General features: G+C 33.8%; 1 protein-coding gene across 1 annotated transcript in view; it reads left to right on the top strand.

Moving 5' to 3' along the window:
* The window catches only part of LOC129220125 (coiled-coil domain-containing protein 85B-like), a 28,495-nt gene extending 3,169 nt beyond the window's left edge, over positions 1-25,326 (top strand). The window contains exons 3-8 of the mRNA XM_054854469.1: positions 576-789; positions 3,526-3,605; positions 10,423-10,494; positions 11,467-11,523; positions 17,043-17,144; positions 24,715-25,326. Of these exons, the coding sequence (XP_054710444.1) occupies positions 576-789; positions 3,526-3,605; positions 10,423-10,494; positions 11,467-11,523; positions 17,043-17,144; positions 24,715-24,750 (561 nt within the window). The 3' untranslated portion in view covers positions 24,751-25,326. The remainder of the gene's footprint in view (positions 1-575; positions 790-3,525; positions 3,606-10,422; positions 10,495-11,466; positions 11,524-17,042; positions 17,145-24,714) is intronic.
* The last annotated feature ends 203 nt before the right edge of the window (positions 25,327-25,529 follow it).

The raw sequence follows: 25,529 nt of genomic DNA, 5'->3' as shown, positions 1-25,529 counted from the left end.
AGTGACCAGACCAGTCTTGAAAAAATTCCTCTCCCCTCCCCAACCCTTTGCCCGTTTGGTGTAACCTAGATTGATTTGTTACTGTTTGCACGATTTGCATGCGTATGTGTTATCTTTTTGCAATAATGAGCGATCCTTTTCTAGCTTTTACAAATACTGATACTGTTTTAGTCATACTTTAAAGTCTGTGAATGATATTGATCTTTTTAGCACTTTGCATAAACTAACCTCATTTTCACCTAATTTTTGGATTATCCACGAATTTGCTAATCTGTGATTACCGTGCCACCCTATACTGTGGATAATCAGAAGTTACTGTATTTTAACTGATTTATGGCTGAAGTCTAATAATAATTTGTGTTGCAAAATTGTTGTAGGTCATTGTGTACAGGAAGTAGACTGGTAAATTTCTTGATTTTTCTTTTTCCATAATATTTAAAGAATTTTTTTTTTTTTTTTTTAGTACTCAAGTAAAACTAGCTATTACAGTGTCATTTTCTATTATGTCATTCAAGTTTCATGAAGTGTTATTCTAGAAATAATGTTACTTTAAAAATATTTAATGATCAAAATAGGAGCTGTGCCTTTACCTGGATGATGAAAGAAATAGGGGAACCTGCAGCCAGTGTGGAGGGCCCTTAAACTGCCGGCGTGATGATGGGGATGGCAGCAGTTCTTCAACAAATAATGAAGAGCTTGGCTTGCTAGCACCTGTACACTCTTTTTCTCCACATCGAGTAACACACAGCATTGATGACTCCATACAGAGGCATCGTTCCGTTGTCAATGGTTAGTAATTGATAAATAAGTTATAAATTTGAGAAAGATTTTGACCACTTTGACATATGTATGTATGCTATGAATGAGCAGTTTTAATGTACAGAAGTTTTAATGTACAGTATAGCTTCGATTTAACGATTGTCTAGGGACTGGATAAAGTTATTGTTAAATGGAGGAGCATAGATATTCAATGCAGTCAAATCCGGACCAGTGAAATGTATCATTTAATTGAGGAAATCGTTAAATCGGATATCGTTAAATCAAAGTTACACTGTATTTGAAATGACTTTTAAACATTCATTTTGGTAAATTTTATGCAGATACTTATGACTAAAAAGCAGCTCTAAACCTAACCATAGGAAATTTTAAAAAATAATAAAACAATCAAAATAAATCTGAACCTACACAGAAACAGGTGGCTGCTTCAATTTTGGTGTTAATCACTCCAATGTGTGTATGGGGGGGGGGGCTTTGTTTGCTCGAATAAACATGGTTTAATTAATAGAACAATGAAAATTAAATCATATTAAAATGTCGTCTGCCCAAGAAAGTTGTTCACAGGATTTTATTGGCAAATTATCAAAAAAATCTCTGTGATTTAAAATTATTTGCTTCCAAATTCTATTTATTAACAAATAAAATGCTTGTAATCAATTTAAGAAAGACTTTTAAAATGATTTTCAGTTTTTGCTCTTTGATTCTGCTTTTGCTGGGATAGTGTGATAATTCTGTAATTGGCAAGGTCATCACATTTTTGCCAGGGTAATATTATTTTGGTAACTTTGTTGTTTAATGGTAACTCTCTGCAAATAGTTATTTCCCTATTCTTTATTTATGTATTCAAAGAAAAAAAAACTCACGCAGGCACTGCTGCCAAAAATTTAATTACGATTAATTAAGATCACCAATTTCCCAATTATCAAAATTTTCCCGCTTTTGCGAATAGTGGAATTTTGTAGTAGCGATTATTCATTAGATCCAAGAATTCATAAGACATACAGAATATAATTTTGGGATGACCACAACACACTAGTTTGGGATGGTAAATTAGGGTTAGGGCAAATCTAAACTGGCAGCATTGTGAAGACTACGCAGATCCTAATTATAGCATTACAACGCTGCCAGGTTAGATTTGCCCCAACTATCTATATATATAAAAATGGACTTTGGTAAATTTGTTCCCTAAGATCTCAGAAACTACCCGGCAGATTTGGCTGAAACTTTCACCTTTTGTTCAGTTTGGTACTGGGGAGGCTTGTAGACCAGTTCGAAAAAAACCCGATTGATAGTTCCTTTTTTATTCTAATTTGTCCAAATTTTCGCATAAATGCCCCAATATGACGGTGAAAAAATACGTGCACATATTAAAATCATGTGTCCATCGAAAGCGCTTATTTTTCTGCTGAAGATGGCATCTGTTAGAAAGTTCTAAGTTGTATGAAAAATGAGTTATGAGCTTTTTTTGTTCCGTGTTCGAAGGCTTTCCTCAACCCAATTCATTATTTAGTGTATCATCTCAACTCCCAGTTCATAGTTAGAATTGTTGAATGTTTTTGTGTTTCGTCTGACAGTTTGAGGCTTTTCTCAAGTCAAATCTTAAAGTAACGTTTTTCCCCCCAAGATTGGCTAATAACTAGATTTGGTTGATTATTTTCTATTTAAACGGAACTTTAGTGTAATTAATGGGGTTTTTTTTTAAATATTTGTGCTGATTGGATTTTTTAATCATTATCCAATCTAACAGCAGAAACCTCGCCAAAATTTATGCAGAAAGATTTCAGTAGCGGATGCATTTGGCAGTTTTTTCAACTGTCGCGTTTTTGAAGTCAAAGACTACGTAATAATGTTTGTCATCTTTCACCATGTAAACAAAATATCGTCAATCAAAGAATCTTTTTACTGTAAAATAATCCAGCAACTAAATTAGGCAAATCCATAAACAGCACAACAACTTCCATTAATGTGACTTTGTGCACAAATTCAAACCATCTCGAAATTTTACTACTTATTTTGGAAACATTTCGGATTAAATTGTTTAGCGCCATTTTATGGTGACCAAAAGTATCTTAGCATATGGCGACAATATCTCTTTAACAAAAATTAGTAACATACCGGGGAGGGGGGGGGGAGCATTATTTAAGGTATCCCAAAACGATTCCCGCAAATTCGGTAACATTTTAAATCGCACCAAGAACCCATAATAATTGAAAATTTCCAAAATAACTAAAGCAAGTTTAAGGGGATCACGGGAGCGGGGTTACAATTTTAAACAGTTCGTTCTTCAATAGACATACAGAGAAAGTAAGACTCCATGTAAAAAAAATAAGTATTAACTGATAAATCTTTTTAAACATGTGAAGTTTAATTTCATATTTCGGAAATTCTTCAAATTTGTATACGCTTTCGCGTTTTCGTTTCTGAATGAATACTGTTTTGCTCTTTTTACTTACTGCTACTTTAGTTTTATGAGTAAGGAAGAAGCTCGATTTTAAATCACGTCAAAAAGGTGTGTTTTAAGTTCTTTCACTTAAAACAGAAAACAAATGCAAGTAACGATTGTTTCCCATAATTATTGCTAACCAAGGCAACGCCGGGTATTTTTGCTAGTAGTTTATAAAATGGAAACTAAAAATTTAAGCCTTCCTGAATTTACATACATTTATAATGAAATAACTCAATAGTATTTTGCAAATTTTAAATATACTATATCAAAATTTTGCATATAGTTTCTTTTATCATATTTAGCACAAGTTTTACAATATATCAGAAATTTGGAAAAGAAAATCCAAGAATTAGAAGAGGAAAAACTTGGATTTAGACAAATGGTATGTATTGTATTTAATTTATCTTTTAAGATGCTACTATTTACAACATGTATTAAATCTGTAAAATGGGGTTATTTTTATTAAAAATAAAGCCACTGACCAGTAATTGCAAAATATCATTCATTCATACACACTTACTGGGCCATGTGTGGTCTATTATTCTTAAACCTTGTTGAAATTATGAAAATTAAATAAAAAGAAGACAAAAATACAGTTGAACCTCTCAATAAGGTATACTAATGGGACCAGACATTTTGTCCCTTAAATAGAGATGTCCCTTCTTTGGAGGTATTTTAGTTTATGCATGCAATGTGTTAACTCAATATAATCTTTTTTATAAACTTAGACTATTAACGGTTAAGATTAAATACTGTACATTTTTCATACACAACTAAATAAAATTCACATTTAATGATTATTTAAAGTTTTTATTATTTTATTAATTATAACTGAGTCAAAAATTTGGTAAGTCCAAAATTTTGCAGCATAAAGCAATTATTTTGAAGTAATTCATTGCAAGAATTTATTTTATGTCATGTAATTTACAATGCAAGGCATTGTGTATTACAATTAGTGTTCACATTTCAATTATTACATAAAAATATAGTCAGTTTGTTTCTTCTACTTTGGCCCTGAGCCTACTTGAATAAATATCTTGTGGGCAAATCGTGCATGTAACTTTCAGCAAGATTTTTACAATATATATACTTGTTTCTTTAACGTATGTTAATGTTAAACTCTCCTCAAAATTAATTTTTAGAGGAAAAGTGAAACTTGAATTCCAGTAAATTCATTTCTTATGCACTTGTACATATTCTTTTGTAATTTTTTTTCTGTCCCTTAAATAGAGTGTCCCTTAATTAGAGGCAAATACATGGAGGTCCCCATTCAAAGGGACTGGGACCAAAAAAAATGTCCCTTAAATAGAGGTGTCACTTACAGGAGGTACTACTGTATTTGTAAAACAAAACAATCAACACTACAAATGGTGTCAATCATGAGATTTCGATCAACTTATCTCAGCTATTGGAGAGAAGGATACGGCTGGGGTATTTTTCAGTTACCCCCTTACTGGTCGGAGCATTATGGCAACATAATCTCTGTTGTTGCTTTAGGTGAGGAGAGAAGTATTGTGACTAAAAACAGTATTTTGTAATGCAAGGGTGCCCACCTAAGGGGGGCAATGGCGCAGATTGCACCATTGAAGTTTTTAGGGGGGTGTTTTAAAGGGTATTTTTCTGTTTTGGAGGGACTTTTGATGGCGGGGGGGCGGGATAGAGTGGTTCAAAAATACATGTAAAAAAAGGTTCTCCTAAATACCAGGACACTCCTCAATATTCTTAGACTTGTTGATAGCAATATACTGGAAGAATTCTAGCTTCCTATTTCAACTGAAAGAGGGTGCTCAACCCCCTCGCCCAAACTTCATGAGTATGGGGAGGGGGGTAGAAGTACATTGAAATGAAAAAACAACGATACATATTATAATATACACGAGTATTATGCATATACATTGCAATAAAATATTTATTTACAAAAAGACAGCTGAGGAAATTAAATGTTTCTAAATTTGTGACATTTTTTATGGTACGGCTAATGTTAAATAGAGAGGTCGTTGAGCACCATGTTGAAATTTGACTAAGAAGCTAAAGCTTTTACAGCATAATACTATTAGTAAGTCTAAAAACAAATTAAGGGATGTCCTGGACTCCAACTGAAAAAAAGTTTTTTTTGCACCACCCTAGGGGGGAGGGGTGCACCCTCGTTCTTGGAGGAGATGGGCACCCCCTTTGTAATGCTATAGAAAGTTCCTTGCATATATTTTGTGCAAAGCAAATTTCTTGAAAAGACTAACATTGCAAACAACCCAGTACAAGAAAGAAGAAAATATTACAAAAAACAAATGAAGTAAAAAATCCTCATATAGATAGTAGACAATTCACTGTTCAAGTAACGCTCCTGACGTCACCAACAATGAAACTCGCGCCTTAGCTTGATAATTTGATAATATTTTTTGTTAATGTTTGGCATGCTGGGAAATGCTTTATTTTAACAAGGCTGAACTGGAGCCGGTAACTTAACGGTAAGAGTAAATGGTAAAACTAGTTTTAGGAGAATGAACAAACAAAAAAGTAGTCAACAATGAATGCTATCTACTGGAATTCAGGGTTAATCCGCTAGAGTTAGGGTTACAGTTTCAACTATCAAACTATCACCAAACAGGCAATTGTTTCCGGCCCGGATTTAGGGGAGGGCCGGCGGGGCTACTGCCCCGGGGCCTCCACAACAAAGGGGCCCTCACAATAAAATTTTTACAAAATATCCTAACTTTTACAGGTCGAAAATATCGGATTTATACATGTATATCAAAATATTCGGATATATATCAAAGTATCGGATATTTTCGAAAATATGATCTTTTCGAACCCTGATTAGGGGTCTTCACTTCTTCATTGCCCCGGGACCTCCACACTTCTAAATGCGGCCATGATTGTTTCGTTAAAATGTAGAAACAATTTTCAGCTATCGTACCAGGTATGACAGGCGATTTTCTTGTAAATATAATAATTAAATAAATATTGAAAATTTAAAAATTAGAAAGTATGGTTTTGAGGAGGGAAATATGTGTGTCTTTCAGTCTGCCCCTCACCCTTCCCCCAATAACTTTTGAGTGAATAATTCAATTCGAGCAAAACCTTTTTTTTTTGTTCAAAAGATCTCAGCGAGAACAACTCATTCCTATATTTCACTTTTTGACTTGAGCAATTTTTCGTTCAATTTTGAAGTGGTCAAAAGAACTTAACATTAGCGCCTGTGGGGAAATTTAAGTCAAATATAGTTCCTAAACTTAAAGAGGGATTTGCTTCAAACAAACTTTGTTGAAAAAGCTCTTGATGAAAAACGTGTATAGAAAAGATTTCAAAGATAAAACCATGTAAAGTTTTCCTTATAATGTTTTGGCCACTATATCTTCACCAATTTTGTTGCATTTCTTTGCAGGGGAAAAATTGGCATGCACCTATTTGATATATTTTCTCTTTTTCTGGGAAACATACATAAAATATTGTTAGATTCATTAGTAAACACTGCTGCATAGTGATTAAAGTAAACAAACAAGAAACTATATTATAAAGAAGTATGGATATTTATTCTTTTGTGAAGAATTTGGAAAAAATGCTTGATTTCTTGTGTTTCTAAGTTTTTTTTCTAGAATTATTTAGCTATGTTTTATGCTTAATTTTTTTTTCTTCGATTTTAATGCATTCTTTTTTCAGCAACAAGTGTTGTCACTTTTCTTAAAGAACTATTTTTAAAAGGGAAAGCATTCCACAATGATTTCCAACATAAAAAAGCTATTTTCATGTTTTCTGTGCTGATTAGAAAAGTCATGAACTAAATTTCGTCCGCCTATGGGGGGGAGGGGGCAAAAAAATCCAAAAGGGTTTTTTCCTTCAGTTATTGTCGGATTTTTGAATAATTTAGTGCAGAGGTTCTTTGATGCTCAGGAATTATCACAGATGTTTTTCACATGCAAACCTATTTTTAGTCAGACTCTTTCCTATGGGGGAGAAGGAGGAGGGGGGTAGAACACCTCACCCCAAGTGGTTTTTCCATATAAGGGACTATTTACACCCATTTATTACAATTGACAATTTTTGTTACAAGAAACTCAAAGAGATCTAAGTTGAAATTTTTAGTCATGAAATTGCTCTTCTCTATAAGTTGAGTGAAATTTTAAACCATTTTTTTTCCTTTTATTTAACTCTGATTGTTGAACATGTATCACTTGACATAAATTTTATTTTAAAGTAGCCCGTGCAACGCAGCTAGTATTTAAACAAATACCACTTTGAAAATTTTCATGTACTTTAGAAAAAAATTGCACTACAGTAAATTCTCTATTATCCGCAGGGTGAATTATCCATGAGTCAATCAACAATCAGTAACATGTATTTTCACAGCAAAAAGCAAATTCCAATTTCTTTTTTTTTTTTTTTTTCTTTTTTTTTTTTTTTTTTGGTCAAAAAATTGTAAATTCAAACTTAGTTATTTTTGTTTTATTTATTAACTAGCTGCATTGCCCAATTTTGCATGGTCTACCTGGAAAATAAAAGTTTTGACAAGTGACGTATGGTCAACAATCAGGCTTCAATTAGAGAAAAAAAAAATGTAAAATTTCAAGTCCAAACAATCATTCTTAAAGAAAGAAAACGTCAAATTAAAAGTTCCCAAATAAATTAAATGCAACTCTCTATAAATACAACTAAAATCCTTAAAAGAAGAAGGAAAAAAGATAAATCGCCAAATAATAACCAAAAAGGGAAATTTTTACCTCAAAACAAAAACAAAATTTTATTTAGGTACAGTCGAGAAAAAAAAAGTGGCAACCTTCTGAACGCGAAATGAATGAAATCTGTGGGTATTTTTCACTGGCTTTTAAATGGTGCCTAAATCGAACTAGTTTGATAACATTTCGAGTAGAAAGAGCCATTTAATGCCATTTTTGGGCCCTAAAATTAAAATTCGAATGTTTCGGTTCTTTTTTTGCCGTTAAGAAAGCCCCCGCCCCCCTACATTCTTTCTCAGGTGCCCAAGTACCTCCCTGCCAAATTTGGTCAAGATCCGACAAAAATTGTGGATTTGTATTGAGAACATACATACACTCATATTTATTCTTTGTTTTATTTATATAGATTTACTAATTTATTTATTTTACTTCCTTCATCATATGTACAGTTATTCTTTATCGATCTTAAATTCTGTTGAACAAAAATACAGAACATTTTTACTGTACTGTATATATTTTAATTGTTTGGAAAAATTATTATGTATCAATACAGTTGAGTTTTAGAGAAACAATTTTTATATTATTAGTCCCTCATTAGCCTCTTAGTGGTTTATCCACGATTTATATTATCCATGACATTCAGGGCCGTGCTTAGGGGATGGCAAATTGTGTGGCCGCACAGGGCTGCTAAAATATTTTGAAGTTAAGGGGCCGCTAAAATATTGTGAAAAAATACCTTCTTTCTAATGGTACCAACAAAAAAAGATGCAATGGAACGAACTTGAGCTACAGCGCATTAAAAATAGGCTATTTTTCATGTGAACGATTTTGACAGCTACTTTGGATGCCAATATCTTTTAGAAAATCAATATTTATAATCTGCAACTATAGCCCATTAAAAGCATGTATATTGACAATAGAATTACAAAATAAGAGCTTTTGAATCAATTTTGTTCAGAATTTATGACATTCTAAAATCCAGAAACAAGTTTCTCCGCTGTGTTTTTCTTGCAACTTTGCATGTGTGCTACACAAAAATTAATGAACTCAAATTCATAAAAATACCAGAACATATTGACAATCAAAAGTACTTTGAGCTCCTAAAATTTCAGGCTTCCAGAGTGATAAAATTTCCCGTAATCTGAACAACAGATGGAATTTAAAACTCATTTTTCCACCATCGAAGAAAAAACTTATTTTGAAATGAAAAAAATCTGTTCTTTCTAATGGTACAGTAAAACGGAAACCCCTCAAATGCAGACAATTTTTAATTCCCCCATTCCAAGGCAAATAGCATTATTAAATACCTGTCCTGCAGACACCCCTCTATTGCGGACAAAAAATTTTGTCCTGTTAGTGTCCTTATAAGAGGGATTTTACTGTATTAACAAAAGGAAGATGCAAGGTGACAAACTTGATCCACAGCACTTTGAAAATAAGCTATTTTTCACTTGAACGGTTTTGATAGCCACTTTGGATGACAATATCTTTTAGAAAATAGTTATTTAAGCTCTGAAACTGCAACCCATTAAAAACAAGTTTTTTACAAAGTACGAGCCTTTGAATTATTTTTGTTCAGATTTTGTGACAACCTAAAATCCAGGAAAAAATTTCCCCACCGCACTTTGTCACGAGTTTACACGCATGCTATAAAAAATCTAACAAGCTCAAATTTCCAAAAAATACTTGAATCTATTAACAGCTAATTGTACTTTAAGCACAAAAAATTTCAGGCTTTCAAAATTTTCTGTAAACTTAGTCTAAACTTGGTAGTTTGGCACAAAAGAAAAAGCTTATCCGCCATTTTGGATCACATTTTTCGGAGATCCTAGATCCTCAAGATTTGGATCTAGGAACCTGAAAATTTGCATAGGCTAGTTTCAAAGGCACTACACCTCTATTAAATTTCATCCAAATCCGAGATAGTCGAACAGGGACCATTAGGTCACTTGACTTGGAATGACTCTATATTTGTTAGTAGTAAAAATAAGTGAAAAAATTTTTCATTCTTTCTCTGAACGTTGTTCTGAAGTTAGATTTCAATTTCGTATTTCATACCTCCCCTCCCCCTTTGGGCTGAAAGCAACACATATATTATACCAGTCTTTATTTCATCAATTACATCTCTTTCGGATTTCAAAAATTTTAAAATTTTCTTTGTAACTGCATTTTGTGTCATATTTTTTTCACATTAATTTTGTAATTGCTTATAAAAATCTTAAACTAACTTATACAGCTGGGTGACATACTACAGCGGGTTATGTTTTGGGAGATAATAAATAAATAACAAAAATGATTATTTATCGACTATTAAAACAAATTTCGTACAGGGCCTCTAAAACTCTAAGCACGTCCCTGATGGCACTTGTGCCACACAATTTCCGGATACTCGGAAGTTTACTGTATTGTATAGTACAATTTTTTCTCTTGTTCTTTATATATATATATATATATATATATATATATATATATATATATATATATATATATATAAAATGTTTGTTGCTATTTTTTCTTTTTTAATTTCAGAAAAATAAAGTAAGTCACAACTTCTATGGAAAGGCTAATTGGGCAGATAGTACATCAAGGGATCATCATAAGGTAAATTGATTTTTCAGAATAATATAGTCCGACCACAAATTGCATGGAATTTTCAAACCTCCAGATAAGACGAATCTATGTGAGTAAGGGGGAAAAGTAAAAAGTTGATGCGCATATTCCGCTCATTTGAATGAGACTCTGCTTCTGCAGAAGCTGACATCGCTAAAAAATAATAGATTCGTCCATTTCCGGCTGTAAAACGGATGTTTGTCTTTCTATACAATCCCTGGTCAGACAGTAGTAAATAATGAAATCATTTAAAATTTTAAAAATTACATTAAAATTATTATTAAAAATAAGTTTTATGTTAATCAATTAAAATTTACATTGATTAAAATATTGACACATTATGGTGTAAATGGAAAAAGATTGAAAGAAAAAAGTTCAGTTTCATGATTTTTTTAGGGTAACAAGTCACAGGTCAATGTTTTGATATTGTTTATCTGGCTGAAGGTTTGCCTTATTAATGTGTGGAATCTTATTGGAATGTTCTTTTATTAAATGTTTGCTTCTGAAAAAATTTGCAATGTTAAAAAGACATGGTCTTATGCATTTAATTCTGGACCATTTGGCAGTTGTGCATTATCTTAGCCTTATCTTGTACGTATGAACATCGTTTGCCCTTATGACTAATTATGTGTCAGTCAGTTTGCTTTGGAATTTCTTCCCTTTAATTCCACACATCTTTTTTCTGACATTTCACCATTTTGTTATTTTAACATTTATGTATGTTATGCCAATGTGTGCTAATTTATTACAAAGTCTCCCTCCCCCCTTTTTAAATACTTGAAATATATCTAAATTCATCTGTGATTCACATGCTTCCAGTTGCCTAGCATTCATTAATTTTGAAACAAAAACAAAAAAAAAGATCAATATTACTTATGTTAGTCTCTTATGTTTTTATGAAATGCTTTATATATTTTAAGACAAAAAGAGTAGTTTATTAATTATATTTATTTGTGTTAACAGATGAGCAATGACAATATGTCAATCTCAAAGCCAGAAGCTGTTGTCCATGCCATGAAAGTAAATGACCTTTTTATTCTATGAACCACACTGTAAAAGTTGTTGAATTTTTGTGTTCTGTCATTTTTCAAATGCATGAAATACTTTTCAGTCGACAGTTTCTAGGTTTGATTCGTAATATTTATGTCAGTGTTGCAGCTCTTAAAGGGTTCTGACGATCCTCCTACTGATCATATTAATTTCGATAAATAACGTTTTTAGTTCTAAGATTTGCACATAGTGATGACATTCTGCTGATTTTCAATAATTGTTCTAAAACAACTCACCATTAACTGATTGTTTTTTTACTAGATAATCCGAAAGTATTTTATTTTATTCTAAAATTGGCAAGATAATGTTGCAGAATATGAATGTGAGCAAGTAAGATTGAAAAATATCTCCCTGAGTAACACTTAGAGCTTAAGTGTTCTGATGTGAAAACAAAATCTTTAAAATAACAAAACTACGTTGAAATTTTTATTGGTAAAATGAACTGTTTTTAATGACTAAAACATGAACAAAATTACCATGCCGTTGGTTTGAAAATATCTTCTCTGCGTACTGACTCTTTTTTTTTTCATTTTCCATTGCACCCATAAGTCATGGAAGTATATTATTTTAAAATAGGTATCTTTGAGTGCCGTGCTTGTTCTTCAGCCATAGCTAATGTTAACAGGAAAGAGAACACTTCAGTGACACTCACAAGAATTTATCAAAGGTAGGGGGGGGGGGGGGGTATGGGATTGAAGGTCCACCGTTCTCATGTCATACTCCAACATGCCATCAGATATATTCTTTTGATTTTTATCGAATGCTGGGATCAAAAAACAGAAGAAAAAAATAATATGGAATTATTAGCTAACATTAGTTAATAAACTATATTATCAATAAAATGTACTTAATTAAGATACCAGAAAGCACATGAATATATATCGTCGCCTCAGAGCAACAGTAAGATATCTAATCCCAGGAATAACACTAAGATATCTTGCTGCTGCTCTGAGGCGATAATATGTATTTACCTTTCTCATAATAAAATTAAAATAGTGAAGCAAAATCATCATTATAGAAAAATTTATGTTTGCATAAAACTTGATTTTGCATGGAAAATAGTGAGAAAATAAATTCTATTTTTGCATTTATTAAATCTGAAATTATTTCTTCTTTTGCTTGGGTTTGTTTTATGCTCTACATACACAGGATTATCATCAATCAAAAAAATCAAGGGCAACAGGAGGGGTTCGGGATCCCCTAGATATCTATGTGCAACTCTGGAGCATTTTATGATTTGTGTTCTACACTTGCCAAATCAATTGACTCCATAAAACAAAAAGTCGAGAAAAGTGATGAAGAAGATAGTGTTATCCATAGTTGTGAATAGGCTCTCGTGTTACATTTTTTGTCATAAAATGGTTAGAAATGTACTTAACCAAAACTTAATATAAATTCACATTCTAAGCATTGATAAAGCACTATTAAAGCAGGAATGAGGATTTTTCTAAAAGGGGAGTTAAATCGATTTGGCAATTGAGCGATCTGTATAACATATATATCTTAGGGGTGTAACGTTGATGTCAATGTTTTTGAAACGTCAGATGTTTTTACCATTATTTCATTAGGGTTGATTTTTCAATTGTCAAGTTTTTAACCTTAAGATATCATCAAAAAAGAAGAAGAAATGACTGTGATCTTTATATTTGTGATAAAAACATCTGTAATCAGTGATATCAACATCCATCTCATTGGAAAAGAGTTTCCTAAAGAAGTAGGCTTCTATTGGAGAAAGTTAACAATCTGTTTCTTTTGCTTGTGCAAGTAACTTGACTTTGCATCATGGAGAGTTCAAGAATGTTGATTAACAAATGACTTAATATAGGCTGTGTGAATTCACTACTTTCAGAATGCATTTATTAGAGTTATGTTCAAACACAATGTTAAAAAGTTTGATGTTTCAGAGCATTCGTGTTGTACCTCTAATGTGTATTTATTAAATACTGTCGGCCCCGCTTAATTGAATATTGTCGGTTCCAAGAAATATTATTCGATAAAGCGGGGTGTTTGATTAAGTGGAGAAATTTTATTTATCTTTCTAGGTTAACAACATTTGTCTTAAATTGTAATAATAAGAAATCAATATCTATATGAAGGAAATAATTTATGAGTTTTTGAAATAAGCTAAATAAACAACAAAATAGTTCAATAATTAGAATATAAATTACAAGTAGGGGAGAGGAGAGAGGATTGGGACACTTTTCACATAAATGATTCTTATTCATAATCCTCTACTTATTCATTAATGCAAAAGCTCACACAATAAACTTGCATATTATAACTACATTTTTAAAATATACACAATGTTTAAACATTTTATTATTTTCACACTTGACTAATTACAAATTTCAAGAATTTTGTCCCATTCCTCCCTCCTGGGTGGGAGGAGTGGGACACATTTGAAAATTACAGAAAAATTAGCGAATGTCATAATTAGAAAGGTCCACATTAAAAGAAAAACAAGACTGTGCTCTACTAGTCCCACCAACCAATTGTGGTGGCGGTAATTTCATGATAATATCTGTTTTATCTATAATGCTACAGTCATCCTGTTGAGAAAAATTAAAATTTCATGTCCTTTCCCATAAATTTTGCATTGTAGCTTTCAGTATCATAAATGCTCTCCACCCTTGCGACATAGTTAGGGGGAGGGGGGTTAGCAATTTGCTTATTTTTGCTGACAACGGAAGGGGAATGTTTGATGCTTACGTAAGACATTTTCAAAAATCTTAAATTGTAAAAAAAAAAAAAAAAAACTAGAAAAAAATTTCAAATGGCTAAGTTATTTTAAAATTGTGATCTAAGAATTTTTCTTAAATAAGGAAATTAAACAAGCATTTTTTTTAAAAATTAAGTCTCAATTTTTTTAAATTGAATTTTTACTGTTAAGAAAAGTGGGGGGGGGGGGGGGGGGGTTGCTATTAGCTTATGTTATTATTAAGGGGGGGTTTGCGATTTGCATATTTCTACTGACAAGGGGGAGGAGAGGTCAAAAATTGATAAAAACATGCTTACGTAATATTTGAACAGCCCCTTTACAGAAGGGACATATTATGGGGCATGTCCCATTCCTCCCTCTTCGGAGTGTCCCATTCCTCCCTCTACACATTGCTTCTAAAAAATAACTTGCACATAAACCATGCTGGTTTAAGGCTTAATTAAATTGCAGATAAGCATACATTATATACTTAAGATTACAATGATAATATATCATGTTAGTTTTACAAATTACATAAATAAAGAAATAAAACTAAAAATAGATTAGAAACTTACTTTGGAAGTGAGAAATTTAACTTTTTCCAACGATTAACTGAAATTTCCTGCTGGATAAAATGCAAGTATGAAACAAAAAGAAGCTATAAACAGGCCTTCTAGTGGTCAAACTGACAATAAAATAAAGTGATTTATTTTGCCATAATTTTAGCTGTCCCACTCCTCCCACTGTCCCATTCCTCCCTCCTCTCCCCTACATATGAAAATCATAAAAAGTAACCTACAACTTGAGTTATGATATCGTTGTTTTGGCACCTTTTTTCAGTGCGTTATTTTTTGAAAAATTCCATAATAAGGGATTGCTCTGACTCCTTTTTCCCCCTCCTCATTTACCATGTCTTACATTTAATTTTATCAATTTATCATTGTCTTAAATGTGTATTTTTATTTGTGTTACTTCATTTAATTATTGACTGCACTATTTTTTTTTGTTGTTGTTGTTGTTATGACAAAGACAATGAATTTGATAGAATAGTCGAAACATTTCGATGGAATATGAATGTTGTTTTTCTTGCCGATTGTCAGCGATAAATATTAATTTATATTTTAATGTCAATGCTTGTTCTTACTTAATTTCTTTCTAATTTATTCAAAAGTTTTCTCAACAAAATTATTTTCGAAAGCTGATTAATATTCGATTAAGCAGGGATCTTTAACATTTCTTCTGTGGGGAAGTATTCGGTTCTGGGAAATTTTATTCATATAAACGGGGTATTCGTTTATCCATAACCCGATTAAGCAGGGTTGACTGAAGAAGAATATAATGTTTCAGGAGTTTTTTTTTTTTTTTGCAAGAACAAACTTAATATCTGGTGTGTGTTCTAGCTAAACATAAGTACAAAAGTGGTCAGAGAGTTTGGGAAATATTATTGCTCCATTAATATCGTAAAGTAAATGTGTTTTTACCTAATGTGAAACTTAAAAATAATTGGAAAATTTTGCTGAAAGAATTCCAATGTTACCTGCGTGGGCCAGCTTTTATGGATCAATGAAAAAATTTCTTTGTTCTCAAATGCTGCATTTAGTCCACTTGCAGCAGAGAACTGTAACGGGTGGGAAGGAGGTATCTATGCACTGGCAGTTTTAACCTTTAAGAACACGGATGACGTACTGAGTACGCCTCTCAGCTAGGAAGCAGCTGTGAATTTCAGAATAGTCGCTTGACCAGCACCTGGCCATTAATTATCCTTTTTCCAAAGTCCTTTCAATGACGTACTTGTGTTTAAAGTCTAAAATTACCTATTTGCCTTGTTCTTTTTGATCAATTTTTGTAGAAACTATGCGTAAATGTTCCAATTTTGTATGCAAAATGCATGTAAAAGTAAAAAAATACAATTGTGAGAGCTGCAATAATTGTTTAACAAATGCCAACAAGTTGTCTCAATCACTAAAATATCATTTATAGGTATTCATTAATTTTTTTAAATTTTTTTTTATATTCGTGGAATTTGCAAATTAAACGTTAACATCATTTTTTACTATATTGTGATCATATTCATTTAATTGTGTTCTTCTGTTCATTCAATTAGATATTTGCTCCTTCTTTAACATTACTAGACTTTAAATAGGAAAATGTTTAAAAACTGATAGTTGAGCTTTAAAAAATTTTTGGCGTACAGAGTACGCCACCCGTGTTCTTATGTTACTTTAAACCGTCCGTGTTCTTAAAGGTTAAAAAGACACTCTAATTGGGCCAAATTTCATTTAGAAAACCTTGTGGGGGCATATTTTTCTTTCCATTTGTCCTCCACTGCTTAAAATTTTTCGAAAAAGTTTTATTGAACCAGTTCCAATGTTTGCCTTCTTTAAAAATGCATTTAACGGCAGAAACTATTGTTGGGGCAAATCTTACCTGACCAGGGGCGTGCACAGAGGGGGAGAAAGGACATCTGTTGGCCCGAGCCTGAAGGAAGCCCAATATTTTTAAAATGAGGGGTGAAATATAGGTGTAAACAATATGGAGGGGGCCCAAAAAAGTCACTTTTGACGGGCCCCAAAATTTCTGTGTGAGCCCCTGTACCTGGCAGCTTCATAATGCTGGCCTTTTTGGTAATCAGGACATGTATTTTTTTCTTATTTAGTGCATTGGAGTTTCTTCCTTTTTAACCAAGTAAAAAGCATACCTTTTAGTATTGAAATATTACTGTATCATCAGCAATAAAAGGAAAGTAAGAAATTGCTTGTCCGTGCTTAAATATTCTGTTCCTTGTTATTAGGTTTTAGAAGTTCATGAACAAATGGAAAAAAGCTTGGAAAGTGATCTTGAATCTGAAGAATTGGCTGAGGGTGAAAAAGCTTTAGTGAGAGAAATGTGTAATGTAAGATATATTAATGTTGATGATTAAACTTTTATTCGATTTTGGATTTAAGCAATAAAACTAAATTGTCCTTTTGAAGTTCTTCCTATGCCAAACATTTTACTAAAATGTCAAGCATTTCAATTCAAAATGTTTTCAATACTTTTTACTAATATAAATACTAATTAAATGTATTAGTACTTATGCACAGTGAACTTTTAAAGGATAATTTAATTTTTATTTTCATACTTCACTTGATTTCTCATCATATGACTTTTGATAGAAGTAAACTCATACTATTTTTCTTCAGAAATAAGTCACGTTTTTAGTAATGCTTTTAGACTCTTATGTGTTCATTATTCTTTATTATCAGTAACGAAGTTTTGATAGTGATAGTTTAAATAATAAGTATTTAAAATTTGTAGACCTTATTCTATCATCCATTTAACATAAAGTGTGAACCCCCCCGTGTCCGTTTACCTTGTCGTGGTGGGGGGGCTTGCGGTGTGGTGAGTTTGGGGCGAGTTCTTGGGAGGAGTCGTGAACCCCCAGTTGCTCAAACAGAATATCGGCGGGAAGGGACTTTTGTTCCCTTCCTTCCCTCATCACACTTACCAAATGCGGACGAAAACCCCTAAGCCAAGGTGTGTCAACCGTGCCTATGGCTGCGTGGTACCGGGGGTAGTCGGTGCCTCAAACGGGAGGCTTCAGGGATAGCAGGCGAACCCTGTCGTACGCAGCCTTACCTCTGTGTAGGGGGGCTACACAGGGGCTAGACCCCACTTTTCCCCCTAGTTCTCTGGGTTTTTTTATGGATATAAACACTAAGAACACCTCTCCCCCTTGTGGGGAGCGTCAGACTGTATATTCGAGCTTAGCAAAATTCTTTATAATTAAACGAAGCGACCCAAATTTAAATTTTACAAAAATATCTCCCTTTGTCATCAATAAAGCCTTAAGTCATCAGATAGGTGAATTTCAAACTGTTAAAAAATTACGAAATGGTGAACTTTTAGTCGAAATTAAAGATACCCAACAAGTTTCAAAAATAATGTCAATAAAACAAATTGGATCATACCTAGTCACTGTCTCAGAACATTCAACACTAAATTTTTCACGCGGAATAATTTCTGAACCTGATCTTCTCTATACCTCAGAAAGTGAAATATTACAGGAAATGAAAGACCAACACGTGAGTGGAGTTAAAAGGATCTCCATCAAACGTAACGGCGAGATGATAAACACAAAACACATTATTTTAACATTCAGTACACCCGTCCTCCCGCAACGAGTTAAAGCCGGCTATCTCTCTTGTCCAGTTCGCCCTTATATTCCAAATCCGCTCCGGTGTTTCAAATGCCAGCGATTTGGACATTCAAAACTTTCGTGCCGTGGTACTGAAACCTGTGCCAGATGTGCAGAGCCCGGTCACGATAGCAATAACTGCTCTAAAACATACAAATGCGTTAACTGTAAAGGGGATCACCCTTCATATTCCAGATCTTGCTCAAAATGGCTATCAGAAAAAGAAATCCAGGTTATTAAAACAACCCAAAAAATTTCTTATCCAGAAGCAAGAAAATTAGTCGACTCTCGCACACCCACAGTAGGAATTTCCTACTCTGCAGCAGTAAAAAAGATCTTAAAATCAGCAAGTACTCAGACAGAAACACAAACTGTTAATAATAACACTTCGCTAAACTCCACAACACAGACAAATAAACAAACGTCTTCCTCTAGCAGTAAAACCAATGTAAGTAAAACACAAACCGAAAAATCCACCAATGCAAATATGAATAACACTGCTGTTGAACCATCTAAGAAAACTGTCGAAAAAAAGAAAATTCTCGCACGCGCAAAACTTGGGGTATCCTCCAAACAGAGACCCCCAAAACATTACAATTTTAAAAAGGAGGACTTCTTGCTTACCAGCAAGAAGGTTAAGCTAACAAAATCTCCTCCTCTTCCCTCTGACGAAGAAGTCGAGGACATTGAGTTTGAGGAAACTCCCCCAACCGATGATGAAGGTTGGGTGGAGGATCTTCCTGCCTCTTGATGTGCTTCTCTCTCTTTGGCCGTTTTTCCTCTTCTTTCTTCTTCATGGCCCTGAATATTCTCTCTTGGAATTGTCAGAGTTACTCGCATAATGTCACAGACATCAAATATCTTGTCGAATATCACCAACCGGCCATATTCTGTTTGCAGGAAACATTCCTGTCGCCTGTTGATAAACCGAGGTTGAAAGGTTTTGACATATACCGCAAGGACTGCTTGTCAGGTGACCGTCGTTGTGGAGGAGTGGCATTGCTAATCGCTAATGATTATGCATCTAGCCAGCTCAATATCAACACATCTCTGCAAGCAGTAGCTGCGCGCGTTCACCTTCACTCGCTGTTCACAGTTTGTTCTGTATATATCCCACCTTCTTATGACTTGAGAAGCGTGGAATTGCAGACACTGTTGGATCAACTTCCTCCCCCATTCGTCATCTTGGGGGATTTCAATGGTCATAATCCTCTCTGGTGGAGTCCAGACTCCAACAGTAGAGGTTTAACAATAGAAAATTTTATTGAAGACAATGATCTTTGCATCCTTAATAACGGTGAAAACACTTATTTTCATCTTACTACCCAAACTTACCATGCCATCGATCTCGTAATATGCTCACCTTCTTTTCTGCCACGTTGGGATTTTCAGGTGGAGGGTGGTCTCTACTCCAGTGGCCACTTTCCGATCAGGATAACCTCTACTGGACGCTGCGGCCATCAGCAGCATCAGCAAGCTCGACTTCGCATTGATCGAGCTGATTGGGCAGCATTTACCCAGTTGGCAGAAATTAAATCAGAAGACGTAACTGATATTGATATCGATGTAGCGGTAAAGCGAGTAACCGACATTATCCTAAACGCAGCTAACGCTGCCATACCAAAAACCACTGAAGGCAGGATCAAGTTTCCTAAGCCTTGGTGGAACCTCTATTGTCAGGAGGCTCATAAGAAGCAAAAAAAGGCATGGAATACGTTTCGTCGTTATCCAACCACACAAAATCTCGTGGCACTTAAACGAGCTCGTGCTGAAGCTCGAAGGATTCGACGGAAGAGCCAGCGGGACTCGTGGCAGACCTATGTCAGCACAATCACGACGTCCACCCCATCAAAGACCGTATGGGGTAAAATAAAAAAAATCGTTGGCAACTACAATATATCTTGTGCACCCATTCTGGAGAATAACGGTCGTATTTTATCCGATCACAAAGAGGTGGCTGACTTCATGGGGACTTATTTGGCAGAAGTCTCCAGTGCAAATAACTATTGCTCAAAATTTTTAACCATCAAATCACGCAAAGAACAAAAAGTTCTAGATTTTAATTCAAACATTTTTAATCAATATAACACAAAATTCACCCTTCAAGAACTGAATGCAGCCTTACAAAAATCAAAAAACACATCACCAGGTCCAGATGAAATTCACAATAGTATGTTAAAACATCTAAGCAGGTCCTCTTTAGAACATATTCTGCATCTTTTCAATAGAATTTATTCGGAACACAGATCCCCAAAATCCTGGTGTCAAGCAACAGTAATTCCTATCCTTAAGCCCAATAAACCATCTGAAAAACCTGAGAGCTATAGACCTATAGCTCTCACTAGCTGCCTATGTAAAATAATGGAACGGATGGTCAACTCCAGGCTGATATACATTTTGGAGTCGCATCATCTGCTATCTCCATATCAAAGTGGATTCAGACGTGGTAGATGCACAATAGACAACCTATTGCTTCTCGAAACATCAATAAGAGAAGCATTTCTCAAACGAAAACATCTCGTGAGCGTATTTTTTGACATTGAAAAAGCATATGACCGTACCTGGAGATATGGGATCCTAAAAACCCTGCACGAGTATGGGTTACGAGGTAATCTCCCCATCTTTCTCTCTAATTTTCTAAGAGACCGAATTTTTCGCGTACGTGTCAAGTCTGTTCTTTCAGATGCATTTATTCAAGAAGAAGGAGTTCCCCAGGGAAGCGTACTAAGCGTAACTCTTTTTGTAATTGCAATCAACAGCTTAATCGAACAACTGCCTCCCGCTGTCAAAGGTACCATGTTCGTTGATGACTTTCAAATATCTTTCTCTTCATCGAGCATGAGTATCATTGAAAGACAACTTCAAATGGCTATTAATAAAGTAACACAATGGGCGGAGGAAAATGGCTTTACTTTCTCTGTTCAAAAAACTTTCTGTATCCACTTCTGCCGTAAAAGAGGTCTTCATCCTGATCCAACACTTCTCCTTAACAATCAACCAATAGCTGTAAAAGATCAAGGAAAATTCCTCGGTCTTACACTTGATAGCAAACTCAAATTTATACCGCATATACAAGAGTTAAAAAAGAAATGTTTACTAAAATTAAATATCCTTAAAGTCTTATCGAACACTTCCTGGGGTGCTGATACAGAGTCTCTCTTAAGAATCTACAGGGCTCTAATACGCTCAAAACTTGATTATGGATGCCAAATTTATGGCTCCACGGCAAAAAGCTATCTGAAAGTTCTAGATCCAATCCACAATCAGGCACTGCGCATCTGCACAGGCGCTTTCCGAACCTCACCTATTAACAGTCTTCATATTCTTGCTCATGAACAATCTTTAAACAATAGACGCCTCAAACTTTCATTGAACTTCTACTTCAAAATAAAACCTTATACTGATCACCCTTTACACCTTCATATTTTTAATCCATCTAATGTTATCTTATTTCTTCATCGTCCTTCTGCAACCCCAACATTCGGGATCCGAATGCGCCGGGTGCTTTCAGATTTGCAACTGTCAGATTTTAATACTCTCAATACAATAAAACTGATTGAACCATGGTGTGAAGTAGTTCCGCCTACCATCAATGACCTCGCTAAATTCTCTAAAGAGACTACCTCCAATACAGCCTACCAACAAATATTTTATGATACAAAATGCAAATACTCTGATTATCATGACATTTTCACTGACGGATCAAAAGCAAACGATCACGTCGGCTTTGCTGCAATAATAAATGGTCAAGTTACCGCTGAACAATCACACCCATCTTGCTCTGTTTTTACAGCAGAAATAAAAGCCATATTGATATCTCTACAATCAATAACCCAATCCGCTCACAAAAAGTGGGTGATATACACTGACTCAAAGAGTTCAGTGGAAGCAATCACCCACTGCAACAATAACAGCCATCCCATAGTCATTCAGTCTTACCATTTATACAAAAGTCTTACACAAAATAATTTTCATGTACTCTTTTGCTGGATCCCTGGTCACATAGGCATTGCCGGCAATGAAGCCGCTGATTCAGCTGCCAAAGACGCAAATATCGTAGTTGATGACAGTGTCCCTTTAGTTGACATTAAAAACGCAATATCTGAATGTCTTAACACGCATTGGCAACGGACCTGGAATCTCGAAACACAAAACAAATTACATTCGATCCAGCCATCGACTAAAGGTTTCAAATCATTACAACTTACCAGGAGAGAACAAGTTTCGTTAACTCGTCTTCGCATCGGCCATACCAGGTTCACCCATAAATACCTCTTATGCCGTGAACCACCTCCGATTTGTATTAGATGTAAAGTCAACCTGACAGTGTTGCATATCTTATGTAACTGCCCAAATTTTAACCAAATACGTTTTAAATATTTTAATAATTTTAATCCATCTCTGAAAGACTTGCTGGGGGACCCACCCCATCCCAATATATACTCCTTCCTCCGGGAGATTGGCTTCTCCTTTTTAATTTAGTGGTTGTGTCGTCAAAATGTAATTTTATCCGTTTTTCTTGTTACTGAAGGTTCTTTGACAACCTATTGTTTCAAACCCTTTCATAAATTTTTTAATGTTTACAGGTTTTTTACTACTTGTTTTAAACTACTGTTGTCTATACCTTCCTCTCCAAAACATTTTTACTTTTATCATACCCTGGTTTTTTATTTATGTATAAATTCTAAACTAAAAAATCGTTTGGCGCAGTATAGCCCTCAAGGGCTCTTGCGCCATTAAAAATAAGTAAACCAACCAACCAACCATAAAGTGTGAGATCATTTGAAATTTTTAAAGCATTCGTGTCAGAATGGTCGGAAAAATCTATGATCTTTCAGGGATATTGAAAAGTAATTAAGTGATTAAAAAAGTAAAGGAAGTGTTAAAAGATTGTTTTGAAGGAAAATAAGTACTTGCAGTAAAAAAAAAAGTAAGTTTTGCATAATAGTTACAGTAATGATAAAATAAAATAAATAAAAGAAATGCATCAATTACAGCTTTTTGAATTTTCTAAGTTTTTCTAGAGTATTATATCATATGCTAAGACATTTTCAATATGAATAAGTTTCAAGATCACTTTAATTTTAAAAATTTGATAAAGAGAATTTATGATTCTCCATGTGCATTTTTAGGTTAATAAAGTAGTAGGTATTATTTACAATAAGAAAATGCAGTGAATAGTATATTAATAGGTTACATAGGTCATGTAACGGATTAACTTTGAAGTTTTTCTGAAGCATACTGAAAAGCCTGGAAAAGTCAGAAAATGTCATTCTCTAACTTCAATGTGAACACTCTATACACAGGGTTTGCAAGAGTGAGAGATTGTGCAAGTCTCACAGCTTTTTCTAAATTCCCACTCAATAAAAATTTCTTAACTTTAGCGCATTGTTTCTGCTGGTTACCACTAGCGGACATGCAGTTAAAAACTCGAGAAATTTCTCATCTTTAATTTTTCTATTTTTCAAATGCATTGTAAGGTGACAGCCAGTATAAATAGAATGGCTGACGTTAATTTTCAACTGCCATACCAATATTATCAATGAACAGAAGAATTTGAGAATTAACCACTAATGAACAAGAAGAAAAGATCCAGAATAGCGTTATTCTTTGGCGTTACTGAAAACTTAAACATCTTTATAACTTTGACCTTATCTTTTGTTCCTTATTGCACCAAACAAAGCATATTTTAAATGCCGTAGCTGCACCAAGATGTATTCTTTGTCAAGATTGGCATTTTGGGGGTTTTTTCCTTTCGCAGTCTGGAGCTACGTTTTTAAGGACAATTGTGAGTACCATTAGCACACTATTTAGTAAATAATTGATTGAAAAATGAATGTTCCATATGTAACAGATTTTGACAGAGATTTAACTTTAAGTGGTGTGGTAATTTGGTACTGTAAAACTTATTTATGTTGTCAGCATTTTGCTCATTAACAGGGGCCAGAGCGAGAATGTAAATAGAAAAAATTGAGACCTAATTTTGACAAAATTTTAGGAGAGTTTCAGAACAATAAATATCAAAAAACGCATCACTATATTGAACACATCCTTAGTTTTTGTCAACTAGCGTTGCTAAGACTCCATCCCTTATTCCTCTGAAAAAAAAAGAAAGAAAGATACGTTTTAAAAAATCATCAATGATAAAAGAAGGGTTTCATTACTGATGGATAGTTTAGAATAAAGTGAAAAATTCTATGTTAATAGTTTATTTTTTTAAAAACTCATGTTCTTCCAAATTCTTGCATTTCATTTTAAATGTGTATAACTCAATCTCTTCTTACAGGTCGCATGGCGGAAGCTTGAAGATGGGCCAACCTAAACCATCATGTATATACCATGTGTCAAACAGCATTTCAAGTCGCATACAGTAGTGCATCATATACAGCCCAGTCAGCAATTGCTAATTGAAGGCATTTGTAAAACTAATTATTTACTGAAAAATCAGTTTAATGAGAGAAACACTAGTGGAGCTTCTAACATAATCATGAAAATTGCTAACTGGAACACTTTAAGCTAACCTTTGGATTGATTAGTAGTTGGATTATCGATGCTCCACTATATTGGTAAAAAAATTCTCTCTCAAGAGCAATCTATTTTTTTATCTATATGTATTTTAATTCATTTTTGAATGATATACTTGTACCTCAATCGTAGGAGCTATATATTTTACCTCTTCCATATTAGTGAATATAATGTATTGGAAGAAAAAATATTTGTATAAACTCATACTATACTATTGTATATTATAGAAGTTTGGCTTTTTTGTTCTTTGTACATGAGTTCATGCTTTATTTGTGAAACTGTCATTATGAATGTCATTAATGCATTTGTGTACATTACGGTATATTTAAAAAAGCCACCAAAAATGATACTTGAACTGATAATGTGTCACATTTCATTTTTCTCCACCAATTTTTTTATTAAAATGAGTATTTTGTGGAGAGTGTAGTGATATCAACTAAAGTTTTGTATACAAGTGGTGGATAGCTTGTCTGTTTGTTCCTCTGTGTGAAAATAGCTTTTCCAAAAGGGGGTAGTATATGTTCAGTCGATCCTTTCAACGCAGCTTCAGGCATAGGTATTTTCAGATTTTAAGTC

Source organism: Uloborus diversus, chromosome 4 (assembly GCF_026930045.1).
Source record: "Uloborus diversus isolate 005 chromosome 4, Udiv.v.3.1, whole genome shotgun sequence".
Lineage (NCBI taxonomy): Eukaryota > Metazoa > Arthropoda > Arachnida > Araneae > Uloboridae > Uloborus > Uloborus diversus.
The sequence above is the reverse complement of the archived record's forward strand: the minus strand, read 5'-3'. Positions and strand labels throughout refer to the sequence as shown.